The sequence below is a fragment of the Ylistrum balloti genome, unplaced genomic scaffold, assembly GCF_031769215.1.
Source record: "Ylistrum balloti isolate Yb309-2 unplaced genomic scaffold, AGI_CSIRO_Ybal_v1 Utg370008, whole genome shotgun sequence".
Lineage (NCBI taxonomy): Eukaryota > Metazoa > Mollusca > Bivalvia > Pectinida > Pectinidae > Ylistrum > Ylistrum balloti.
The window spans coordinates 1407325-1424526 of NW_026782082.1; the positions used below are offsets into that span (position 1 = coordinate 1407325).

At 36.2% G+C, this 17202-nt stretch overlaps 2 protein-coding genes across 2 annotated transcripts in view; one reads left to right on the forward strand and one right to left on the reverse strand.

The window, feature by feature from the left end:
- LOC132548333 (WASH complex subunit 2C-like) overlaps positions 1-5196 on the reverse strand; it is a 36846-nt gene extending 31650 nt beyond the window's left edge. The window contains exons 1-9 of the mRNA XM_060212190.1: positions 5134-5196; positions 4192-4293; positions 3746-3838; positions 3156-3227; positions 2495-2560; positions 2071-2247; positions 1513-1603; positions 1143-1219; positions 295-381 (exon numbers count right to left, since the gene is read on the reverse strand). Of these exons, the coding sequence (XP_060068173.1) occupies positions 295-381; positions 1143-1219; positions 1513-1603; positions 2071-2247; positions 2495-2560; positions 3156-3227; positions 3746-3838; positions 4192-4293; positions 5134-5196 (828 nt within the window). The remainder of the gene's footprint in view (positions 1-294; positions 382-1142; positions 1220-1512; positions 1604-2070; positions 2248-2494; positions 2561-3155; positions 3228-3745; positions 3839-4191; positions 4294-5133) is intronic.
- Positions 5197-7053: 1857 nt separating this feature from the next.
- Positions 7054-16695, forward strand: LOC132548334 (uncharacterized). Its single transcript, XM_060212191.1, has 7 exons — positions 7054-7291; positions 7716-7900; positions 8311-8549; positions 8881-9113; positions 10844-11065; positions 11931-12056; positions 16454-16695. The coding sequence occupies exons 1-7, from the start codon at positions 7054-7056 to the stop codon at positions 16693-16695; spliced, it is 1485 nt and encodes a 494-aa protein (XP_060068174.1).
- Positions 16696-17202: the final 507 nt, after the last annotated feature.

A 17202-nucleotide genomic window follows, 5' to 3' on the forward strand; every position in this document is an offset into this window, starting at 1 on the left:
ATGACTCTTGAGACTTTGACTGTGATATTAATCACTCTAGATAAATACTTGTTTTCTCTTAAAAACTTCAATGAACTGTTACCCCTTTTACTAATATGTATGAATATAACAATCCTGTGTAAGTGAATGTTATCATTTTGACAACGACATCAACAAGGACGATGATGAAATCATCACCAATACTGAATATTTATCACTGAGGTTCAACATCTATAAGTCTTCACTGCTGACAAATATATTTCACAAATAAACAAAGATTTTAATGTATATAACGAGTTAAACTGTAGAACAAACCTCATCAGAACTTTCCCTTGTAATTTTTTTGGGAGCAGGCTTTGATTTTGGTGCATCAGAATCACTTTCACTGTCGCTATACGAGTACTAGAGGGGGAAAATAAAATACGAATAAAACAAAACAAAATCAACGTAAACTAAATAACTACAAACAAAATGTGAAGAAATACTACGAACAGCAAATATTCTAAAATAAGGTACAGTAAGTGTTTTCATGGGGAACCATGTTTCACTATTTTTGAGACTGGAATGAAATAATGCAAAAAATACATGAACCTCGACAATTAAAATAAAAGAGACAATATTCTATTTGTCTTCCATGAAAAATATATTGTTTCTGTTTAATTAAAGATTTTGATAAAACCACAACAATGATCACCACCAAAAAAAGAAAAAACGAAAGGGGGAGGGTGGGGGGGGGGGGGGTTAAAAACATGTACCACAAACAAACACAAGAGATAGTTTAATCTGTATATTTAGGCTGATGGTTTGAAACGATTCATCATATCATGATACTTTTTTTGTGATGCATGCCATCGTAACATTAAACCAACATAATATCTAGTCATGAAGTTATTCAGCTGATCCGGTCAAATGTTCTAAGAGTACAATATCTGACAGGAGATAAGAGTTAACACAAGTCTGACTTAGAAGATTCTAACATCACCCTCTAACACTAACGGTGGTAGGTCATTTCCCTGATTGAAACATTCAACAGAATTTCTATATTGCTACATAAATTTATCTATTGTTTGCATTACATAATAAAACTAACATGCACTGACATTAAAAATTCTATTTGACAGTAAATATCTACATCTATCAATAACGACAATCAAATTTCTCACTTCATCGGACGACTCCGGTTTCGTTTCTTCTTCTGAGTCACTTTCACTAATGCTTCCTTGATCACTCTCCTCCTCTTCTGTTAAAAGTCAAAACAGGTTCAAGGTCATTTATCATAAAACATTTTGACAATTATAAAATTTGTACTCAGAGATAATCAGAGGTTAAAAGTGTGATATCTTTACCGACATAATCATAGTACAGGTTAAAGGTGGGATACCTTTACTTAGACAAATCATTTCCCAAACAACACTCCTGGTAGTATATTTGTCAAAATTTACATTCCAAATGAGATATTGATTTTTTTCCTTGTTTGCAATTCAAATGTACACAGAAAAATGAAACAGTTAATGAAAACAGAAATATACTGACCCGATTCTTCCTCTAACAATCCTACATTGTCATCTGACAGGAAGTTTGGTGTTCCAATCAGTAGAGGAAGTGGTCGATTGAGGTACGGATCCTATGTAACAATATAACATCAAAGTGGAAATTCTCAATACTTAAGGTTGGACTTTCTTCTCCTTCAGATCATAACAAGAATCTATATCTAATCTGGAGACATAAGTTCAAACTAAAAAAGTCCTTCCTCACATCTAAAGCTCCATGTTGCTGTATAAATTTGAAAAATAGTACTGGGTAGTGTTTCCTTAGAAAGTGGGATTATTTTTTTCCAAAATTTTAAGAAATTTAACACCATTTTTAAGTAGGGAAACAACCTTTTTCTAAGTGTAAAGCAAAACAAAAATAGCTTTATTTGTATCACCAATATCCTAATTGGAAAAAAATATTGAGGACATAACAGATATCTTTAGGAAATTTGAACTTTTTTAAGATTCTGAATTGATGAAATAGACATATATTTATACGACAATACATATATGGTACTGTCCTGCACTATTAAATATTCTTTTTAATTTGACCTCTGACCTTAGGTTCTAAGATGGGGTCAACTCTATATCCTGTTTCATCATCATCCTCAGAATCAGAGTCAGCAACATGGCTGTCAAGTTTCTCAAAAGCATCATCTATCACATTGATGCCAAGAGTCAAAGCCTCTTTGACTTTGGGGATGAGTTCAGCTTCTTTCTGTTCTCGTGTCTTCTCCTGTAAAAAAAAAAAAAAATGCAAACATAACTCAACTTAAAAGGAAATAGTTCTCTTCAACAATTTTTGGCTACTTTTCCCACCTTCTAACCCTTCAAACCATTTGTAAATGATCATGGATTTTGTTATAACTGTTACATATTCCAGATTTACCACACATTCACTTCCCTAACATCAGTATTAAAAAAAATCTACTGTCTACCATATCAAAGAGGAACTCTCTAGTATTAAAGTTATAAAACAATACCTGGTCCTCTGGTTTGGTTTCTTCCTTAGTTTCTCCCTCTTGGCTCACATCTTCATCATAGACACGCTACAAAGGGAGTGAGTTTCAATTTATATTACATATTACATGCCCATTCAAAGAATTTCATAAAACAGCATGAATACAGATATATTCAATTCAAAATCCTCTTCAGCCATAGAAATGGTCCGAAAAGATTGATGTCTACCAACAGAATTTACGAGTAAATAAGTAAACAAAGGTTTAAAGGAATAGAACTAACAAATATATCTAGCTTCCAATATGTATCTACTTAAATCGCTTTCGAAGTACTAAATGGTGGTCAAGGGTGACCTCTGACCTTTAAAATTGACCAATGAGCACCAAAATTATAAGTGCAGGCTTTGGTGGTATGATGTAAATATGAACCAAATTTATGCAAGGTTCACATGGACACACGAACTCATGCTCTCATAGACAGACAATGAAATTACTACAGAGTCCTCTTATATAAGTTGGAGATATAGAAACATGCACTCCACATCTTCATAACAAGCACAGAGTCATGTAACAAAGTTCCTGGGGGAGGAGGGCTTGTGTAGTAAACCATCAATTTTGTTTTCTTCAACAAGAAATGATGTTACATGCCCTTATGATAACAAGTAAGATCATGTGTTATACCTACATTTTCCACAAACTGTGTATTAGCCAGCATGATAAAGTCATTGAAGACATTGTTTACCCTTACAGAGGTTAGCTGTAACAAAAGAAATAAGTAATTGTCAGACTTTCAACGTCTACCCCTAAATAAGATAATGAAGGTATGAGTGATGATCGCAGGCTAAAATTCTAAGAAGTCATCCTCAGTTTCAGAGGCATACTCCACAAACAAATAAAACATAGATTTTGGCAGTTTCAATGGAAACAAACCATCTCAGTTGATAAATTGCATTCATGGCAAAAAACTTGTCCAAGTCGTAAACTGATATTATATAAAGCAGATGCACACAGATTCCTGAATGGTCAAATAAACCAGAGCCTCATTATTCTTTTTCAAATGTGTTTTACTAAATTAGTAATATGTTATTAACTGTTGCATGACTGTGCATAACTTATGGCTGCACAGATTTTTTTCAATGCATTTATTTCATTTGATATAAAAGATTACTGTTGCATTAGAGATTATACTAAATTAAGATAACCTGTCCTTTGTGAGAGTTTACATTGCTTTCATCCTGTGCTAAACAACAGGTTATTTTTCTACAGCAGTATCACCTTGGAGTCATGCAGTAGTCCATCCACACCTTTTTCAATCTCATGGACTCTCAAAATCATCCTCTGGGAAAATTCTTGAAGGTGAAGTAAAAGCTAAAGTAATCAAATAGACAAGTTTGTAGTGATTTTTTTTTTTCTCAGAGATTTTATCAGACATTCACATTATATACACAACATTACATGTTTGATATACTATGACCTAGGCACACGATACACAATCAAATAACAAATTCAGTTTGGTGAAAGATTTAATCACTGTTTTCAAAATGTAAACTAAAACATAAAATGATAAGCTAACAACCCTATGTAAGTAATTTTCTTATATGATTTGGGAAATACTTTGCATTTAGTTACTTTTCTTATCTTTTACCATCAACTTTTCCTTTTTTTTTCTCTCCATTTTTTCTTTTTCAATGTCTTGGTTTTCCAAGTTACATGATACTAACCCCTGCATCAGCTGCTAAGGACCAATTCCCAGCTTCTTTTCTCATCTCATTCACATCCCAGGCACGCTCCCAGGACCTTTGGCCCCCAACAGGTTCATTACTCTGTCAGATGTATAATGATTTAGTTTTTCACCAAATGCAAAACCATATTAATCATTTAGTAAACTTAAGTACAAATGTAAATATCCCTTGCAAAGTACAAATGGACAATGCTAATGTGCAAAATTACATTATTTTTTGTTACTTTTCATACGATTTGTATTTGCTTTCTTAGAACTGAACTTAGATAGCAACCACATGGCCAATACATTTTCATTTTTTTTTTTAGAACAAGCGCCTTCTTTAAAAAGCTTTCAAGGAATGTACAAAAGAAACACAAGTAAATAGTGTCAAATTTAGATAAGATTCTGTTGAGCCACACAATATAATTAAACTGCATTCTACAACTCATGTCAGTAATGATACGGGACCCAAATTACAAACCTAAGAGGCAAAACTGTGGAAAATCCAAGTAATCAAAAGAAATGTTTTAAAAAATTGGGGATAGGTACTAGCCCCATAATTTGGGAAATTTCGAAAATTTCATCATGTCTGATAATTTTAGAAGAACGTCAAGTACATGTGTTTATATTGAACCTTGCCACTATTTCATGATAGAGAACTTCTGATTAATTTGAGTGTTTGATTACTCTATGCAACAAATAGTCTGCAACATGACTAGATGCGTTCTAACTTCAGCCTATCCTTCAAATTCATTTAGTAAAATAATTTTTACTCGGAAAAGTGTGCGGTGTGGTTTAGCACTGACGGAGCCTTAACCTGATGTCAAAATCAAGAAGTGTGTTATGTCATTACAACATAGATATTAGGATGACAATAAAAACATAGGTGAATAACTGTATTAGACACATGATTATTATGCATTTCATCAGTAGTTCGTACTGTGGCAGCTGCTCCTTGATCCGAACTTGCCAAGTCTGGTGGGGGTGGAACAGGCGACGCCATATTGGAAATTATGACAAATCATGTGACTTTTTACGCTTCCGCTTTCACTTTGAAATCTAGGTCGTTTGGACGTTTCACGGGACGGGTTTTAATGCTTGCATCAACACTGATTCAGAGACGCGGGCAGTACAAAAAATTACAGGTAAAAAGCTTTCTTGTCCAGAATACTACACCTGAACCATAAGATATTCTTAAGCCTATTATTCCAGTCAAAGGTCACTGTGATGTACTTTATTGTTCATGTCGTTTTCATAATTAGTAAAACGACATTTAAATGAAGCATGAACATGAGTTATTCCAGTAGCACTCAAAACTCCAATATAAATACTAATGCTTTGATAATATAATCATAAATGGAAGACAGTGTCATTAATTGCCAGAACATCACAACCAGAGTAATTGTTGTCTGGGTTATTTATTACTTCTACCTGGCAGGGTTTTCCAAAAGAGCCGGTCGCCGGCCAATTTGACCGGCTACTTTAATCATTTGGCCGCATACACCAATCCAGTTCCCTAATAATGTTCCGTACACGACTACACGTGCACGGCAGGCCACCCCCACCTCACCGCGTTGCGGCTCGGGTCGGCTAGCTTCGCCAGCCTCCTACTTTCACTACACAGCCTACTACTAACAAAATTATGGAAAACCCTGACCTAGGAAGCCAAGGAGCTGAGGTACAATGTATGGTTGATTAACTAAAATTTTCCTCCCCATCTGTCCCTTCCTATTCCCTCCTTTTGACAGTTATCTGGCGAAATTCCTCCTTTAGGGATTCTCATCAAACAAATGTACCTTAGGACAGTTCAAGTTTCAGGGTTTTCAGAATCATGGTCACTTTTCCTGTTTTAAGCAAGTTGTCAGTGCTGAAGATGTTTCATTCCTTCAGAGATCAAACTTCACACACTCATACAGAATCTAAAATATAAGTTTGAGTTTCAGAATTGTTGGATCAATGTCACTGGTACTATTTTAGAAAATCTTTGTTAGCACACTAGTGGCTTAAATTCTTAAAGTATTCAAACTTCACACACTTACAAATGACCTTAACACATTATTACACATTGGTGATGAAACTGTGATGTCAGATTGTCATACTTATTTATTGCTTTGTTACAGTAAATTCAGGAACAAACTAACTGTATACTGTTCTTGTATTCCAAATTAATACCAAACAGCACCATCTTTATAAATCATTACAAAACGCTTGCAGGGGGTCTGTAGTGGAATACATGTGCTTCTTGATCATGCAACTCACTGTTTATTTGGTGCACAAAGTGGGTTAAAGCTTTTTTGTGTGTGTACAAATAAAAAGATGTCTTTTTGGTAAAGTTCCTTACTTGGATAAAATAAAATAATGAACTGATGAACTACTGCCAGTCTACCAAACTAATTATAGACAAGGTCACCTTGGCATTACCCTCAATAAATCTGACTGAACTTCTTTATCTCCTTAGACTGTTTCTAACCTGTGTTTCTAACCCAATAATTGATATTGTAACAGAGATTTTTGGGACTAAAATATTGGAGTCCTGGACTCATGCTTTTTCTAGTGGGCTCACTATACACGTATCTCTTAATAATGGGACTCATCACAATTTGGGAATGGATGTTCTAGACTTGCCTTGGGATAAAAAAAATTTAAATATTGTAGCATACAGTCAAGCAGTGGGTAATTACATTTAGGTGACATATAGGAAGATAAAACAGACTAGGATTCAACCAAGGACCTTTTTGTAACCATCAAGCATTGAAACCATCGTAGCTACCAAGCCAGTGATTGTTGCAACTACACAAAATTTACATCAATTAAATTTGTTCTAATTTACCATGAAAATCTTTTTTTTTTTTTTTTAGTTATGGAGGAAACAATTATTTGGATGTGTCTGATGCTGCTTACAGCAGTTTGTGAATCAGAAACCGCACTTAAAACAAAAGAAGTGCTTGTGATTGGTGGAGGGATATCAGGTCTCGCTGCTGCCAGGAAACTGGCCAACCATCCTTCCCAGCTCTATGAGGTAACAGTGCTAGAAGCAAGAAAAGAACGATATGGAGGTCGGATATGGACAAGCAGGAAGTTCTTCAAGAATCCAATTGGTATGTTCTCAGATATTTCTTTCCTTTTCAGATTTGTCCATTTCATTTTGTAATGAAATATAACAAAAATTAATTTACTTGGTTACTGAAGAGGAAATACACACACACACATATATATATATGTATTCAAATAGAAAAGTTGAATTCTCAGTGCCTGGTGAAATATATTAGAATAGCTTAAAACAATACGTCAAATTAAGCATTAGCACTCTCATTCGTAATCTTCATGATGCTGAATGAATTGCCTAGATACAATAATCACTCTTGTTATTACATCACAGATATTGTATCTAGGCAATTTATTAAGCATCATGAAGATTCAGCAATGAAACCGCTAATGCTTAATTTGACGTGTTGTTTTAAGTTATTCTAATATATGTATATATTTACATACATGTATATAAACCTACCATGTTGATTTTAGGGGCAGAGACAGACCTTGGATGTGTCTGGATAAACTCTAAAGAAAAGGACAACCCCATCTCCGCTATTGCAAGGAAAGGAGAGCTAGGAACTAAAATTTCTGGACCTATTCAGCTCCATGTTCCAGAAGCTGGCAAAATATTCAAAGGGGATGAGGCTAATAAAATATTTACAGAAGTTTTCTCTGTAAGAATTTTTTGGAAACATCAAATTTTTTTTAAAAAATTGTTATAAGTTTGTGTCATCTTTTTATGTTTTAAATGACTTTTATCTGGATACTAATTTTATTTCTATTATCATTTTACTTTATTTAGTTGTCAACAGAAAAAAAATTGTAATCAGGGGCTGATTGAAACATGTCAGGGTTTATAAATACATTAAGCTTTTCTATTTTCATAGTATATAAACATACATCAAACTGTATTTTTGTGACTAGATTTTTGATGGACACTAATGGAGTCTACATGTTTCATAAGAAAAGGACTCAGTTTAAAATTCAAACTGTTATGATAAAATTAAGGAAAATTCAATACATAATGTTTTGGAGTTTTATAGAATATATGGTTTGTCATGTGACATCTTTATCCTTGGTGCAGATCATACAGACTGCTGTAGACAAAGTGAAAGTTTCTGGTGTAGATATTCCTCTACAGAAGGCTGTTGAGGACGAAATCGCACGTCATACATTCCAAGGTGACCGAGGTATCATTACCAACATTCTACGCAATCATCATGCCATCGCCAAGGCAGACTACTCTGCAATGCATTTTGACCCAGTGAAACAGTTTGGCTGGAACACAGTGGTTGTCGATGGATATGACCAGGTTCTAGATGTGTAAGGTTTTAAATTTTAACATTAACTGATTTTCAATTTTTAATGCATTGATGCAAGTCCTCTCTGTAATAAACTTAGTGAATACAAATTAATTTAGAATTACATTATAACTGACACCATTATAAGTTTTGTCATCTATTTGGGAATGATTCTGTGTCTAGTAACAAGTCCACCTGTGAATAAATTACAATTAAGTAAAATTACAAACTGATGCTATTTTGAAAACTGTCCTTTAATAAGCCCATCCACTGACTTTACTTTATTATTATTATTTATGTGTGTTTCTGTATATGTGATAATATAAGGAGAATAATTACCTTTCTCTTGATAGCCTTGTGTCTGGTCTAGGGTCAGAGAGACCGCTCTCCATCAACCTTAACCAGATTGTCAGACAGATCCGTATTGATTCAGACAAGAAGAAGGTCATTGTGCGAACCAAGGACCTGAAACAGCTGACTGCTGACCTTGTGGTTGTGGCAGTGCCCATTGGTGTGCTGAGGAACAAAGCCATTCTGTTTGATCCTGTACTTCCTACAGAATGGTACAAGGCTATAAAGGAATTAGGTAATTATGTACAAATCGTTTTTTTCACCCATGATAGAGTGAAGTAATGACCCAAATGACTCCTTTATAATTTGAGGAGAAAAACCTTTAAAACAGAATTTTTAGGATTGAATTATTATTGTTATCCATCGTCCTTTGCTTTTTTATTATATGCTGTTTTTATGTGGCTGCAAGCCCATGTTTGATAACAAGCCCACACATACAGATACAATTTAAACGCATTACACTTCCCTGCTATATGTAGGACATTGTTTAGTGAAATTACAAAATAACATTTTGTCATTGTTCTGAAATAAGCCCACCCCCCTGATTTTGAGTGAGTGAAGTCAAGTTGTGTTCTGTGAGCTTATTAAAGTATATGAATAATGTATGTACTTTACGACATTACGTCTAATTCTTTGAAATGTTTGTGTTGTCCCTTGCCCTCAAAGCTTTGTTGTGAATATTTTGCTGTATTGAAATGTACATCATCAGCATGATAAATAATTCAGGTTATGCATTTTATCGATTTTGGATATTATATTTTTTTATTTTTTTGTTTTGTGTTTGGGGATTTTAAAGATATCTTTGTTTATTTTTTTAGTTTAGAAAATATCATTTATTGCCCCTCAACTTAAAGATTAGGGAAATGCCAGAGTTGAAAGTCCTGGGTTCACTCCCCTTACAGCATGACAATTGTCATAGTAAGCCTCTTTCACTTCTTTAATTCATTTTCTTTTTCATTTCTTGCGATTTGCTCATATACACATTACTGTATATATTGTTATCAATATCTATAACTTCAATTGTATATTTTTCTTTACTGTTTATTTTGTAAATTGATGAAACTATTTTTACCTCTCCTTATTTTTTAAGAAAGCAATTACTTCTGGCAGTTTTGTAAAGGAGAGAAACATCATTCAATATATATGGATGTTTCATGTTAATTCTTGTGTTCTTTGTTGATAATGTATTGTTAACAAATTAAAGAATTTCAGTACATTCAACAGAATTTATATACAATGTTATATAACATGTACATAGTAAATAATGAAGTTTGTGAATATGTGTATGTATCAATTTTTTTTCATTTTGTCATTGTACCCAGTGCACTGTATTATTGCATTGTCTAGTTATATGTTCAGAAGAGCATCGAGTAACCTCCATGCCGCAAGGGATTAAGACAAGGATTATAAACAATTTATAATACGGAAAAATACAGTCTATTTCACAAAAACTCATCACCGAAATTTATTATTATGAAGAAAAGTGGAAAGATAGTAACCTCAAAAGAAAACTGCCTTTACAGATTTCTGCAAAATTTGTTCCTTATTATGCTTTGTCTGTCCATCCGTCCGTCCGCCTGTCATAATTTTGTCCGCAGCATAACACGAAAACTGTACGAGGTATCAACATAAAATCTCATTGGTAGATAGAGCACCACAAGGAGAAGTGTAGTGCACCAGAGCCATCACTCTCTTTTGCATAATTAAGGAGTTATTGCCCTTTGTTATTTTTTCATAGTTAAATTTTGTCTATAGCATTGCACTAAAATTTATAAAAGGTATCAAGATGAAACTTTATAGGTAGATGGCTCTCAACAAGTGGTTGGGAGGTGCACAAGAATCATATTTCTCTTATTGGCCTTTGTTATTTTTCATCAATAAATTTTGTCTCTGTAGGGGAGCATAACCCATCTCTGATGGCCCTTGTCAGTAATGTTGTCATTATTTCTATTTCTTCATTTAAAGGTGTGTACAATTCACAAAAAGTGATCGTAGGCTTTTCCGAGGCATTCTGGCCGACAGATATCGGTGTATTTACCATGACAACACCAGAAGGGCAAGAGCCGTTCATCCAGACCTGGTTCAACATGCAAAATCTGGTTGGTAGGCCGTTTCTGATTGGTTCATTATATGACACTGCAGCTGTGAACTTGGAACAAACACCTGTAGAGGAACTGAAACAAGAAGGTAAACAAATGTGTAAAGAGAACGGAAATCAATAATGTGTATTACTTGATGTTGAATAAGATTCTATAGAAAATTCTACAATTTTATCACAATGCTGGCCTGCATCCTGTATACCAGGAACTTTTCAGCCCTGTTGAATTTTCACAGATTTTTTTTCCATGATCAAGGAAGGTAGATTTAAGATGGATTAATAATTTTTACACCTATATAACACTTTTAGCTAATGCTCAGAGGGCGAAATGAACACAAGGCAAATTTGTGTATGATATTTTAAAAGGCAAAAACGTCTTGATGTTGTATGATCAAATGTACTTTACCTGATTATGTTCCTCCATACATGATAAAAAAAATCTAATAAACAGGATTCAGTCATTTAAACACATACATGACAAAAAATATGTTTGGGGTTCGGAAATTTTAGAGTGGGGCAAGAGGCTTCACCATGGCCATGGTAAAGTGAAACATCACACTATTCTCTAACTGATTAAATTTTTTGCCAGTTTTTTTATCTAATTACCCCAATTCAGTCATTTAAACACATACATGACAAAAAATATGTTTGGGGCATGGAAATTTAAATTTTTTGCCAATTTTTTTTGTCTAATTACCCCAATTCAGTCATGTAAACGCATACATGACAAAAATATGTTTGGGGTGCAGAAATTAAGGGTGGGGCAAGAGGCTTCACCATGGCCATGGTAATGTGAAGCATGACACTATTTTCTGGTTAATTTTTTTTTACCAATTTCATATCTAATTGCATAATTAGATATGTAGTACTTGTTTCTTTATTCTGAATTTCTATGATGAATCATCTGGTGAATTCAATTCTATCTTCATATCTTCTTTATTTCTTCTGTTGAAGTAATGAAAGTTTTAGGGAAATTGTTTGGAGAAGACTTGGTGAGCCAACATAACATGACTACATTGGTGAGATCACAATGGACCAGTGACCCATTCACCTTGGGATCTGGGGCCTACCCAAGGGCAGGTATGTACTTCACAGAAATCCTTGTACTTGGTATCTTACTCACTATGGACTGATGACTTCGCTATTTAATGATGTCAGTGGCTTCTACAATGTACAAATGTAGTATATTCAGAACTCACAGTTCGGTTAACACTTAATAATGAGGTCTTGACAGGTATGAGCTCCCAAGTTTGTTTGAACATCAGTATATAGTAATATAATAGTGATTTGTGGGGTATTCTCTCATTTATCTGTATATATATTTCTGCTTTATCCAAAGGCCTGTATACTCATGTAAAGTCTATTCAAACATTTATTGTAAGAAATGTGGCCATCATTTGCCGAAGCAGGATATTCTGAGCCCTGCAGTCAGTCTGTACTGTGTTTAAGATTACACTGTTGGTTTGTAGGATGTTCTGAGCCCTGCAGTCTGTCTATACTGTGTTTAAGATAATACTGTTGGTTTGTGGGATGTTCTGAGCCCTGTAGTCTGTCTATACTGTGTTTAAGATAACACTGTTGGTTTGTGGGATGTTCTGAGCCCTGTAGTCTGTCTATACTGTGTTTAAGATAACACTGTTGGTTTGTGGGATGTTCTGAGCCCCTCAGTCTGTCTATACTGTGTTTAAGATAACACTGTTGGTTGGTGGGATGTTCTGAGCCCTGTAGTCTGTCTATACTGTGTTTAAGATAACACTGTTGGTTTGTGGGATGTTCTGAGCCCCTCAGTCTGTCTATACTGTGTTTAAGATAACACTGTTGGTTTGTGGGATGTGTTGAGCCCCTCAGTCTGTCTATACTGTGTTTAAGATAACACTGTAGGTTTGTGGGATGTTCTGAGCCCCTCAGTCTGTCTATACTGCGTTTAAGATAACGCTGTTGGTTTGTGGGATGTGTTGAGCCCCTCAGTCTGTCTATACTGTGTTTAAGATAACACTGTTGGTTTGTGGGATGTTCTGAGCCCTGTAGTCTGTCTATACTGTGTTTAAGATAACACTGTTGGTTTGTGGGATGTTCTGAGCCCCTCAGTCTGTCTATACTGTGTTTAAGATAACACTGTTGGTTTGTGGGATGTGTTGAGCCCCTCAGTCTGTCTATACTGTGTTTAAGATAACACTGTAGGTTTGTGGGATGTGCTGAGCCCTGTAGTCTGTCTATACTGTGTTTAAGATAACACTGTTGGTTTGTGGGATGTGTTGAGCCCCTCAGTCTGTCTATACTGTGTTTAAGATAACACTGTTGGTTTGTGGGATGTTCTGAGCCCCTCAGTCTGTCTTTACTGTGTTTAAGATAACACTGTTGGTTTGTGGGATGTTCTGAGCCCCTCAGTCTGTCTATACTGTGTTTAAGATAACACTGTTGGTTTGTGGGATGTGTTAGGCCCCACAGTCTGTCTATACTGTGTTTAAGATAACACTGTTGGTTTGTGGGATGTTCTGAGCCCCACAGTCTGTCTATACTGTGTTTAAGATAACACTGTTGGTTTGTGGGATGTGTTAGGCCCCACAGTCTGTCTATACTGTGTTTAAGATAACACTGTTGGTTTGTGGGAAGTTCTCAGCCCCTCAGTCTGTCTATACTGTGTTTAAGATAACACTGTTGGTATGGGGGATGTGTTGGGCCCCTCAGTCTGTCTATACTGTGTTTAAGATAACACTGTTGGTTTGTGTGATGTTCTGAGTCCCTCAATCTGTCTATACTGTGTTTAAGATAACACTGTTGGTTTGTGGGATGTTCAGAGCCCCTCAGTCTGTCTATACTGTGTTTAAGATAACACTGTTGGTTTGTGGGATGTGCTGAGCCCCTCAGTCTGTCTATACTGTGTTTAAGATAACACTGTTGGTTTGTGGGATGTTCTGAGCCCTGTAGTCTGTCTATACTGTGTTTAAGATAACACTGTTGGTTGGTGGGATGTTCTGAGCCCTGTAGTCTGTCTATACTGTGTTTAAGATAACACTGTTGGTTTGTGGGATGTTCTGAGCCCCTCAGTCTGTCTATACTGTGTTTAAGATAACACTGTTGGTTTGTGGGATGTGTTGAGCCCCTCAGTCTGTCTATACTGTGTTTAAGATAACACTGTAGGTTTGTGGGATGTTCTGAGCCCCTCAGTCTGTCTATACTGCGTTTAAGATAACGCTGTTGGTTTGTGGGATGTGTTGAGCCCCTCAGTCTGTCTATACTGTGTTTAAGATTACACTGTTGGTTTGTGGGATGTTCTGAGCCCCTCAGTCTGTCTATACTGTGTTTAAGATAACACTGTTGGTTTGTGGGATGTGTTGAGCCCCTCAGTCTGTCTATACTGTGTTTAAGATAACACTGTAGGTTTGTGGGATGTGTTGAGCCCCTCAGTCTGTCTATACTGTGTTTAAGATAACACTGTAGGTTTGTGGGATGTGCTGAGCCCTGTAGTCTGTCTATACTGTGTTTAAGATAACACTGTTGGTTTGTGGGATGTTCTGAGCCCCTCAGTCTGTCTATACTGTGTTTAAGATAACACTGTTGGTTTGTGGGATGTTCTGAGCCCTGTAGTCTGTCTATACTGTGTTTAAGATAACACTGTTGGTTTGTGGGATGTTCTGAGCCCTGTAATCTGTCTATACTGTGTTTAAGATAACACTTTTGGTTTGTGGGATGTTCTGAGCCCTGTAGTCTGTCTATACTGTGTTTAAGATAACACTGTTGGTTTGTGGGATGTTCTGAGCCCCTCAGTCTGTCTATACTGTGTTTAAGATAACACTGTTGGTTTGTAAGATGTTCTGAGCCCCTCAGTCTGTCTATACTGTGTTTAGGATAACACTGTTGGTTTGTGTGATGTTCTGAGCCCCTCAGTCTGTCTATACTGTGTTTAAGATAACACTGTTGGTTTGTGGGATGTTCTGAGCCCTGTAGTCTGTCTATACTGTGTTTAAGATAACACTGTTGGTTTGTGGGATGTTCTGAGCCCTGTAATCTGTCTATACTGTGTTTAAGATAACACTGTTGGTTTGTGGGATGTTCTGAGCCCTGTAGTCTGTCTCTACTGTGTTTAAGATAACACTTTTGGTTTGTGGGATGTTCTGAGCCCCTCAGTCTGTCTATACTGTGTTTAATATAACACTGTTGGTTTGTAAGATGTTCTGAGCCCCTCAGTCTGTCTATACTGTGTTTAGGATAACACTGTTGGTTTGTGTGATGTTCTGAGCCCCTCAGTCTGTCTATACTGTGTTTAAGATAACACTGTTGGTTTGTGGGATGTTCTGAGCCCCTCAGTCTGTCTATACTGTGTTTAAGATAACACTGTTGGTTTGTGGGATGTTCTGAGCCCTGTAGTCTGTCTATACTGTGTTTAAGATAACACTGTTGGTTTGTGGGATGTTCTGAGCCCTGTAATCTGTCTATACTGTGTTTAAGATAACACTGTTGGTTTGTGGGATGTTCTGAGCCCTGTAGTCTGTCTATACTATACTGTGTTTAAGATAACACTGTTGGTTTGTGGGATGTTCTGAGCCCCTCAGTCTGTCTATACTGTGTTTAAGATAACACTGTTGGTTTGTAAGATGTTCTGAGCCCCTCAGTCTGTCTATACTGTGTTTAGGATAACACTGTTGGTTTGTGTGATGTTCTGAGCCCCTCAGTCTGTCTATACTGTGTTTAAGATAACACTGTTGGTTTGTGGGATGTTATGAGCCCTGTAGTCTGTCTATACTGTGTTTAAGATAACACTGTTGGTTTGTGGGATGTTCTGAGCCCTGTAATCTGTCTATACTGTGTTTAAGATAACACTGTTGGTTTGTGGGATGTTCTGAGCCCTGTAGTCTGTCTATACTGTGTTTAAGATAACACTGTTGGTTTGTGGGATGTTCTGAGCCCCTCAGTCTGTCTATACTGTGTTTAAGATAACACTGTTGGTTTGTAAGATGTTCTGAGCCCCTCAGTCTGTCTATACTGTGTTTAGGATAACACTGTTGGTTTGTGTGATGTTCTGAGCCCCTCAGTCTGTCTATACTGTGTTTAAGATAACACTGTTGGTTTGTGGGATGTTCTGAGCCCCACAGTCTGTCTATACTGTGTTTAAGATAACACTGTTGGTTTGTGGGATGTTCTCAGCCCCTCAGTCTGTCTATACTGTGTTTAAGATAACACTGTTGGTTTGTAAGATGTTCTGAGCCCCTCAGTCTGTCTATACTGTGTTTAAGATAACACTGTTGGTATGTGGGATGTGTTGGGCCCCTCAGTCTGTCTATACTGTGTTTAAGATAACACTCTTAGTTTGTGGGATGTGTTGAGCCCCTCAGTCTGTCTATACTGTGTTTAAGATAACACTGTTGGTTTGTGGGATGTTCTGAGCCCCTCAGTCTGTCTATGTCACTATTTTAGATAATGTTCCTGAGTTGTGGGACATTTTTGTGCTGTAAAATCTGTCTATGCCTGTATTTTAGGTAATACTGAAGAGTTGTGGAACGTATTGAGCTCTCCAGTTTGTCCATACCTCTATTTTGCTGGGGAACACACAAGTCTGGATGGCATGGTTGGATCGCATGGATCATACAATACAGGGATCAGGGCTGCTGAACAGATTCTTAATGGCCGATGTGAGAGGGAACTCAAACGACAGCAGAAAAAGAAGGAAGAGAAAGACAAAACCACAGGAGACAAAAATACCAAAAAAGATGAATTATGATATTGTAATTTTTTACCTTATCTATTCATTTGAAGCTCACCTGATCCAATAGACTGGTGAGCTTATGCCATGTCGCAGCGATTGTCGTCTGACATCCGTCCATTGACTCTTTGTACAATTACCACATGTCATAAACAATAGATTTTGACAAAATTTGGTCTGAAGTGTCATTTGGTGAAGGAGAATCAATTTGGTATGAAAGGTGGGTCCCTGAGAGGGATGAGGCCCAAAAGGGGAAATATGACAAATTCTTCAAAATCCTTTCAAGACTTTTACCAAATTTCTGTGAAAGGGGAACTCCATTTGTATAAAGGAAGAGTCAGATACCCCTGAAACCAGATAGATGGGGTCAAGTTAGTGAAATAGATGGAAGACCGTCTTCTTCTGTTCTGATAATGTATCATTTTGATTAGTTTTGTCTGAAGCATCGTGGGATCATAGGAATTTCATTTGGTATAAACTAAAGATACAGGATGAATCCAGTGGGATAAATATTTCAAATACTTC

Excerpts from the sequence above, each read along its gene's own strand:
- LOC132548334 (XM_060212191.1), top strand. The coding sequence starts at position 7,054 with ATGGAGGAAACAATTATTTGGATGTGTCTGATGCTGCTTACAGCAGTT. Across the intron at positions 7,292-7,715 it reads GTTCTTCAAGAATCCAATTG|GGGCAGAGACAGACCTTGGA; the intron begins GTATGTTCTCAG and ends TGTTGATTTTAG. Across the intron at positions 9,114-10,843 it reads CAAGGCTATAAAGGAATTAG|GTGTGTACAATTCACAAAAA; the intron begins GTAATTATGTAC and ends CTTCATTTAAAG.